Source organism: Cynoglossus semilaevis, chromosome 4 (genome assembly GCF_000523025.1).
Source record: "Cynoglossus semilaevis isolate Cse_v1.0 chromosome 4, Cse_v1.0, whole genome shotgun sequence".
NCBI classification, from domain to species: Eukaryota; Metazoa; Chordata; class Actinopteri; order Pleuronectiformes; family Cynoglossidae; genus Cynoglossus; species Cynoglossus semilaevis.
The window spans coordinates 13,253,819-13,262,895 of record NC_024310.1 but is presented as its reverse complement, the minus strand read 5'-3'; the positions used below and the strand labels follow the sequence as shown (position 1 = coordinate 13,262,895).

The following is a 9,077-nucleotide window of genomic DNA, read 5'->3' as shown; positions in this document are numbered from 1 at the left end:
AGTGTTTTTGTACAAACACAGGCAAACACACATTCACACAGCAAACTGACTGACACCTGATTAGCTCAGAGCAGTCAGGCAGACCTGGGTGTTGTCCTGACACCTGAGTCTCTAAACTGTGTCTTTGTCAAAGCCTAGGAGGGGGACTGTCTGTGTAGCCCTGTGTGCCAAAGACCCCTCCTAGGACTGTCTGTGTAGCCCTGTGTGTGTGTTTTATAAACTGTAAGGATGGTTAGGTTCTTAATGTTTGATAAGACCAAGACATGTGTGTAGTTGTTTTTATTACAGGATCACCTTTTAACACAAAAACTAAATGTAGTTTTAATTTAGCCAAGAAAATAGAATGGTATAAAGCAGACTGGGAATAGATAAACTTTATGTAACGTTATGTCATGAGATTCCCAGAAGAACCACATATCCCTAGTGGCGCCTCCCGCTCGGCAGCCTGTGAGTTAGAACCACGTTTTAATTGTGCTTCCAGTGGCAACCTGTGTCGGTAGCAAAGACGCTGTACATTTTCTCATTGTGGGACAAAAGGGACAAAACTATTATTATTATTAATATTATTATTATTATCATTATTATCATCATTGTTGTTGCTGTTGTTGTTATTATCCACTTCATCTTCTTTACACACTTTGGGACATCTGTTTCTGTGGTTTAATCCACACATGGTCTGTCCTCATTCATGTCCTACGCCAGCATTTTCCAAACTTTTTTGGCCATACATCCCCTTCTATATCCCAGTCGAGTTGACACTACTTGACCCATTTCAACAACACGCAACATTCCAAACCCCCTATCACTTTGTTCATCTTTTGCACACCCTTGTGGCAGCTCATGCACCCCCGGGGGTGCTCACACTACACTTTGGGAATCCCTGTCCTACAACATTCTAATATTTCTCTCCCACTCTTATGAATCAGCAGCTGAGAGTAGTCTTACCCTGTAGCTGCTCTGTGTGGAAGTAGGAGGTTAAAAGCTCTCAGACAAATAATCCCTGTCGACCAATGATTGCCCTGTATTTTTAATGCCTTATCTCTCTGTTCACTGCATTGCATAATCTTTGCCACGGCCTCTACCAACAGTGGGATGACAGTGTCACTGTGGCCGGTTTGATGCATGCAGTCCTACAGAGAGAAGATCCAAAACGCCAACACTGTCATCATAATCTGAGCATGCACACAAACACTGACAAACGGTGGTTATTATTATCTGCGCTCCACTAAGAGGATTGCTTCCTGCACTCTCAGCCTCCTCTTCACATTGCTTTAAATGGAGCTTCCATTGCCTCCCTCTGCCTCCCACAGCTTTAAGGGGAGAGAAGAGGAGGTGAGAGGAAGGGTGGAAAACAGAAAGTGCTGATAACCAAAGACAGGTCGGTAGAGGAGGGGAGCGCTGCACTCTGCTGTCGTCTCAGGATCTGGTCAGCAGTGCAGCGGGTGTGTGTGTGTCACAAGTGACAGCAGGCACTGCCTGCTGCTGCTGCTGCTGTCAGCTCTGCTGCTGCCGCTGCTTCTACTGAAGGGATAACTAGAAGTAAAACCAAAGAGGACACTAAACAGGAAGCTGCAGCCATGACCAGTCAACAGGATTCAGGCTTCTTTGAAATCAGCATCAAATCTTTACTGAAATCCTGGAGTGGCAGTGAGTTGCTGTTTCCTGATATTTTTTTAATGTTTGTGACTGTGCTTTTGACAACATAGTGTCTTAGTCATAGTGTTTCATAGCTGAGTGACACACAGTGCAATTTACCTCATTTCAATATCCACAAATATATCTGTCAAATATCTCCTGTGAGTTTCAACTTGGTTGATGATTATTAAACGTACAAGAGAGATGGCTCACAGTTGAGAACATTTGAGGTATTAAAAAAAACAAAAACAAAGGGTATGGTGCTTAGGATTCCCTATAGAACAACTCGAAAACATTCCTTTATTTTTTGACAAAGATCACAAAAAGTATTTGCTCCTGATTTGGTCTGCTTCAAATGTTCTTGTATTTTTTTTTAATGCAAGTGTTTAGGATGTGCTCATACAATTACATACCATTGCAAAATAGACCCTTAAGGTGGCACTAGTGCCACTCATTAGGGTCAGAACTGCTAGTAAAGCCCAAAGAAGAAATGTGGCTAAGAATGTTAGCAGGTTTAGCTTAGCCTAGCAAAACATTGGTACGACGTCTACATATTTAATCTCAGGTTAAAACAATTTTTTTTCAAATGTGGTTACTGTTCAATGTTCATGTCCATGTGGTTGAAAAAGAAGTGCTTCAAAACCAGTAGCTGCTTTTTTAAACACCTCACTTAGTGCCTTGGTTCCTGGCAACCTAACATATATATATATATATTTATATAATATAATACTGAGGCTAACTGGCTGACAGCACATTTTACTATACTTAAATTTCTCACAACTCTTTAAGATTGTATTTTAATGTTAAATTACATTTCTGGCTAAAATGATCAAAATGTGATAATCAAAAAATCTGTTAAAATACAACTATATTTCAAATCATACTCGTGTAGTTTACAATGTCCACCTCTACAGCCTCAGTTTCCTGTTACATTCACACCAAAGTGTTTTATTAATTTTATCTCTCCATTTTTTTATTTTTACAACTTACAGTACAATCATCCAACATGAAAAATTCTCAATAATAATAATAATAATACAAAAGCCACATGGTTACATAACATTGCAATTGTGCAAATAAAACGTATTAAGTCTGTGATTTAGAAAGTCACCCAGGTGGAGTTTCTTATACTGACCCTTTTTCGCTTATGTGTCTGTGAATCTACAGCAGAGTCTTAATGGCTCATGTGGAGTACAAGGACACAATAATAGGATTACTGGATGATGAGACGGTTCAGCTTCATTGTATGGCAGCTCCACTGCTTTCCAATGCAGAGCAAAGAGGCTGCCATCATGTGGAATATATTTTATATTTAACATATACATATAACCCTGGACCAAGGCTGGCAAAAGTCAACCAGTTTTGAGCCTATAATGAATGAGGTAAAAAATACAGAACATTAAGTTTACCAAAAAAAAGGCTAGACTATGCACATTGGATTTTAGGTTGGACTTTTTTATTTAAAACATTTTAATAGTTTTAATATTAAATAGAAAATAAAAATAGTTGCCATCAGGCTCTAGTGTAACAGCATCCTAAGATAATCACAAATATTAACTTCTGCCAGACAATATAAGAAAGCATATATAATATTATAATATATAAAAGAAAATTATAAATCCCAAGTTCATAAAGTCAAAAACCAGATGGTAGAATAAGCCAGTACAGAATTTGCTCAGATCTATTTAAAACCTGTCAAATTGATTAAATGATCTTCAAAATAACCAAGTGTCTAAAAACATATTTTACCCCATCAACCCAAAGGTATATTTGCGACCTTGGTATACTGTATAAATCCACATCTACAAATAGCAGCGGTATTATTTTACCTCCTCTATATCAGACAAAGTAAACAACGTCATGACCCTTAAGACTCCAGGCCTCAGTGAGACTGTGGCTGCAGCTCTAACTAAACAGAAACAACCAGCACTATTGAAAGTGCCTTCAGTTCAGACAAGTGGTGAGCAGTGGAACAACACGTAACTCATTCAGAATCAACTTAGCATTTTGTTACCTCTGCCAAGCACAGGTTGTGGCTCACTGTCTGTCCGTGAACAATGTGGCAGGTGAATTTGAACAGAGTAGAATAAAAAATAAAAAAAAATCCAGAACGGTACTCATTCAGAATCAACTTAGCATTTTGTTACCTCTGCCAAGCACAGGTTGTGGCTCACTGTCTGTCCGTGAACAATGTGGCAGGTGAATTTGAACAGAGTAGAATTAAAAAAAAAAAAAATCCAGAACGGTATATCTTTGTTTGTTTTTCACAGAATAAATGTATATATTTCAAAGATAGAATGTGCAGACGAGGTCCAAATACATTGCAACAGTATGTTGCTCTTTTTCCATAAAGTTTCCCATATTGCCTGGCACCCCCGCCCCTCTTTCGTATCCTGCCCCCTTGTGTCATTACATCAGCCTGCTCAGGAGTTGTTTGGAACATGCATACATTTGCCAGAATCCTGCTAATTGTTTGATAATATTGGGCCAGCATATGAAGCATGAATTGCCCACAACTTTCTCACAGAAGTGCTCTGTCAGTGTTTCTCCCAGCAGCTGGACAAAGCTCTCCCAAATGACTGTGTTGACATTGGAATTTGTGGTTCAGTTACGGAGGTCAGTGGTATCTAAATATCCACCCACTCTGTTCACAAACGGCTGCTACAGTGCTTGTTTGCTCAATGTCTCAATGGACTGCATACACGGCATGGCTTTGTGTGTATATTATAAGAGTACGTGTATATGTGAGCAGTTGTGTTTGTGTGTCTGACAGTGGCACTTGAAGTCCTGTCAGCATTGTCTGTCAGAAGCACCAACACACTCTGAGTCTCCAGTATGTTTATGATGTAATGCACTCTGTCCACCAGCTCCTTGTTTGCAGTGAATCACATGTTTGAATCCTCATAATGCACCAAGAGCAACAAACAGAGCCTGACACTGTACTGGATCTGCACACTGACTGCTCTCTTCGCCAGCTTTGTGTTAGTCAGAAAATAGAATCCCAGAAATAACAAAATGCTCACCAGAAATAACAAAAAGAGTGAGCCAAAGATAAAGCTAAAATTAAGCCCAGTAATATCCTGTTTGTAATTTGATAAATGTGTTACAAAATGTCCTATCAATTAGTCATTTCTGGTGATTGCAGGAACTCGGGAATTTCTGGTCCAAGTTTCCAAACACATCAGGGAAATAAGTTGGCCTTTAAATGCCAGACATCAAGACGTCATCAACTAAAGTGTGCAGTGAATGATTTGGTTACCTACCAGTATATATTCACCTTTCCCAGATTAGAAAATGGAATTTGACCACAGTACACTAAAGACAAGGCCAAAAATATCTTCATATTCACATTTGAATGAATCTGTCTCTGCCTCTCTGAAGGTACGAATTTAAGTTTGTATTCTGTCCTATTTGTTTAGTTTGTTAAAATTTAAAGTTACAGCAGAACTTTAAGGGCTTAAAGAGCCCACTGATAGGTTTGAAGAAGCACCAAATTCCCTTGTTCGCTGGGGATACGTTGATGGGTGAAATACAGAGGAAGATTGTTTTTAAATGTATCTGTATATATGTACAATGAGAGTGGCTGTTGTAAACTGAGGACCCTGTATTTAATTCATATTTCTAGGACATTGTTCCCCATTGCTACTCTAAGATCTAAACCTACCAGTAAGTTCTAAACCTGCCATATGCTAAATGCTAAAAGAATGATGTTGACTAATGCTTAGAGATCAAGGAGGTGGAGCAAAGGGGTGGGCAGCCCTGGCAGCATGATGTGTATCCTGGGATAAAAATAGTCCTACTACTATGACACCATAGGTTCAGTGCCTGTGCTGTAGCTCAGCTAAAAATTCCTGTCTGACCTTCTCTCTTGGAAGCTACTTGCTAGTCACAAGGGCTGGAGATAGTTGTAGCTGAAGCAGCTACGACAAGCACTGACAGAAGACCTGGGAATTGCACTCTTGTACCTTCTCTGGTATTGTTCATTGCACTATGGAACCTGTGCCCAGCAAGTCAGAACCAGCTGACACTTACAACATGGACTTTGGTGGATTACTGGGAAGAATTACTTCTTGAATTGAGACAACCCTGGATACTAATTCTTCTATCCACACCATGAACAAAACAAATGAATGCTGGAGTAGAGCCAGCATCATCAGCTTCATCAAGGGCCTGGGTAGGTGTTGACTTGTCACAAGGTGGGACGACCCCCTGTGGGGGGATATATTAAAGTCCTCCATGATGAACAGCTGGAAAAGATTTGTTCATACGTTCAGGAACGATAGCATTTTTCCATCACTTATGTCAGCCCGGCACTGCCCAAATAACGCTCGAGCAAAAACCTCAAATTGGAATCATCTGTTTTAATCTCTGATTTTAACGTAGATTTAAGGTCATTTAAAAGATGAATGGAATGGAAAAAAACATTATCTGTAAAGTTGGATTAAATAGTTATAATGGATTTGTATTTTTATTGTGTCCCATATCTACCAGCTACTAAGAAGATAGCTGATATATATATATCAAATTACATCTAGCAATACGTAAGCTAACATTTCTCATTTCTAATTTCAAATAACACTTGTCCTGGATAATTGCATTATATTTTTTGGTTATTCACTCATTCATTGGGATCAACATTTAACTGTCTTGAAGTACTGCAGCCTTGTGAGTTTAATAGCCTGAAACGTGAGCGGATGTGAGGGTGAGGAAAATGTAATTTAAAATGAACAATGTTTTCTTTGAAAATAATAGAAGACGACAGCGTTTAGCCACATGTGCTGGGATTACTGCAGATAAAAAGCTGAGTCAGGGTAAAAGTAGTTAGTTGTGGACATTCTCTCTCGCAGGAGACATTCAACATGTTGGTGAGACTAAATCAGTGTATGGACGTGTGTCTCTGTGATGACAGTATTCTGTTGCTGAGAATAGCTTCAAATAAACAGTTTTCTCTTTGGTTTCTCCAGCGTTACCTGTGGGGAACGGATATAACGGAAACAAACCCCCGATCCATCCAGTCAGCTGGCCCCAGGAAGAGAAGAAACCCCAAACAATGATGCCTATCAGCATCGACCCGGAGAGTAAACCGGGCGAGTACGTCCTCAAAAGCTTGTTTGCTAATTTCACCACCACCTCTGAACACAAGATCTGCATCATCATGGCTGAGCCTCTGGTGAGTTTGACCACAAACGCTTGGTGTTAGCGAGACGAAATGAGCAGCTGTCAAAGACAGTAACTCAAAAAAGTAGAGCAGCTGTCAAAGACAGTAACTCAAACAACAACACACAACAGGGCAGACTTTATATAGCTACATATAGCTACAGCCGCTGCAATGAATTCCATGTATTTTATGTAATATTATAGAAATCCTTTATGTCACAGCTGTAGTGAATGATAGACCCAAAATCTGGTGTAGTAGAGACAAAACCAGAAGGCTGAGAAGGTCAAAGACATAAGTCATAGTCGGGGACAGAAGAAGGTGCCCGTCAATTGACAGAGTACCAAAATACCAGTTCGTAATCCAAAAATCACTGACAGTCAGTCATAAAAATGTTCTGGAAAATTGATTTCCTCTTTTGATACTGTGTTTACAGGAAAAACCTTTAACAAAGTCACTACAGAGAGGAGAAGATCCTCAGTTTGACCAAGTGAGTACTCAATGTTTCATACAATGAAAAGTTTCTTGTGTTTTTTGTATTATCTTTCGCAATTGGTAATTTAAAAAATCCACCAGATTTTCTGAGTTTTCAATAATTTATTACATTTTTTTTTCTTGTTTTTTCTACTGCCCGCATAAATGTATGTCTATTTCTTATGTCTATGCCCTGGAATAAGAAGGGGCTAGAAGTTAAAACCTCTGCTCACGTGGCCTTCAGGGTCTCTCAGAGCCAGTCAAGGGGGTCGTCTTTACCTTGACACCTGGCACTGACTCGGCAGTATAGGTGTGTCCAGCAGCAGGTCTGTAGAGGAGGCTTGTTACACAGCCACAGGGGTGTGTTTGTGCTGCCACTGCTGCAGCTGAGTGAGGCCATTCAGCAGCCACACAGAGGCAGGATTCTTACTCAACCTCGTCCTGAGTGAAGGACTCGCTGTGTTCCCTGGCCCAACCAGACTCCCCTCCCTTCCTGTGTGCCCTGCCCCTTCCTTCCTCTCCTTGCCCTCTTACAGCATCAAGGGAGGCTGCCTTGTGAACAGTGTCAGTAGGGACCAACAACCACATTTCTCTAGCTCTGCACCAGAAAAGCACCAGTGTTTGTCACAACTGTGTGATGCTACTGTGACTACACAAGTTTATTTATTCACAAATACACATTTCTGTATGTATGCAACTATCAACACCTATATTTAATTACTGCTTTTAACAAGTTAATTCCTAGCTGCATAAAAGCTCCTAAAAAGACTTTTTTTTAAATCATTGTTGTTGTTGATACCAATATTGTCAAATGATTAAAACTTTAAATCTAAAAAAATGTAGGGTTGCTGTGGATCAGTCATGATTAATTGTGGTCATAATTGAGCATTATAAGTAATCATTAACCCAGATAAAATCATTAATTCCATAATATATATTTTTTCAGCATATGGCTAGGACAGAAAGATAATTAACAGCAGCAGATGTTTCTGTTCTTATTTCTGACCGATCCAAATGATATAATTGTTAATATGTGAACATGTAAATAACGTGTCTAATGACTTTGTATCAAGAGCAAATATATAAGTGATACATATATATATAAATACAAATTGATGGTGGAAATATTGGATATACTAGTATAAGAAATGTTGTGATTACCATCTCGTTGGTGCAGGTATGTTCATTTCTGTTGTCACAATAGTTATTTACACATATATGCTGTACATTTTGCAGTTGATAAGCACCATGAGCTCTTTGGCTGAGTACTGTCTACCCTCCATCCTGCGCACCTTGTTTGACTGGTACAGAAGACAAAACGGGCTGGAGGAGGAGCTGCACGAGTACCGTCCCCGAGCCAGCACCAAGTCCAAAACGTTAGAATTCTAGTGTTTTCTTTACTGCACATTCCTGACAGAGCTGGTGTACTCTATATGCTTGGGGCAAACCTGTTTCTTTTGTTTGTTTGTTTTCTCCATAGTGATGAACAGCAAAAAGATTATCTACTTGAAAGGAGAGATTTAGCCATTGACTTCATTTTTTCCCTTGTACTAATAGAAGTTTTGAAGCAGGTGATTTGATGTCATTCCCATGACTTTTTGATCTCCTTGTTATATAAATAATATCATGAAAGCTAAATGAAAATACAGCATCATGTGAAAAATCTCTTGTGCAATTTAATTAAATTTTTTATTTATTATTATTTTTGGAGCAGATGCCGCTCCATCCAGTCCTGGACAGTTTGGTTAATGACATCATTAACCTTGCCTTTAAGCACTTTAAATACAAAGAGAGGTACGGAGAAAATGTCATT

At 39.3% G+C, this 9,077-nt stretch overlaps 1 protein-coding gene across 2 annotated transcripts in view; it reads left to right on the top strand.

The window, feature by feature from the left end:
* Positions 1–9,077, top strand: part of frya (furry homolog a (Drosophila)) — a 37,541-nt gene that overhangs the window by 3,608 nt on the left and 24,856 nt on the right. The window contains exons 1-6 of one of the 2 annotated variants that reach the window (XM_008309297.3): positions 264–1,647; positions 6,600–6,805; positions 7,227–7,280; positions 8,501–8,640; positions 8,745–8,835; positions 8,979–9,058. In XM_008309297.3, coding sequence (XP_008307519.1) covers positions 1,578–1,647; positions 6,600–6,805; positions 7,227–7,280; positions 8,501–8,640; positions 8,745–8,835; positions 8,979–9,058 — 641 coding nt within the window. In that variant the 5' untranslated portion in view covers positions 264–1,577. Of the gene's footprint in view, positions 1–263; positions 1,648–6,599; positions 6,806–7,226; positions 7,281–8,500; positions 8,641–8,744; positions 8,836–8,978; positions 9,059–9,077 lie in introns of those variants that run through there. The other variant, XM_017032190.2, reaches the window with a different exon arrangement.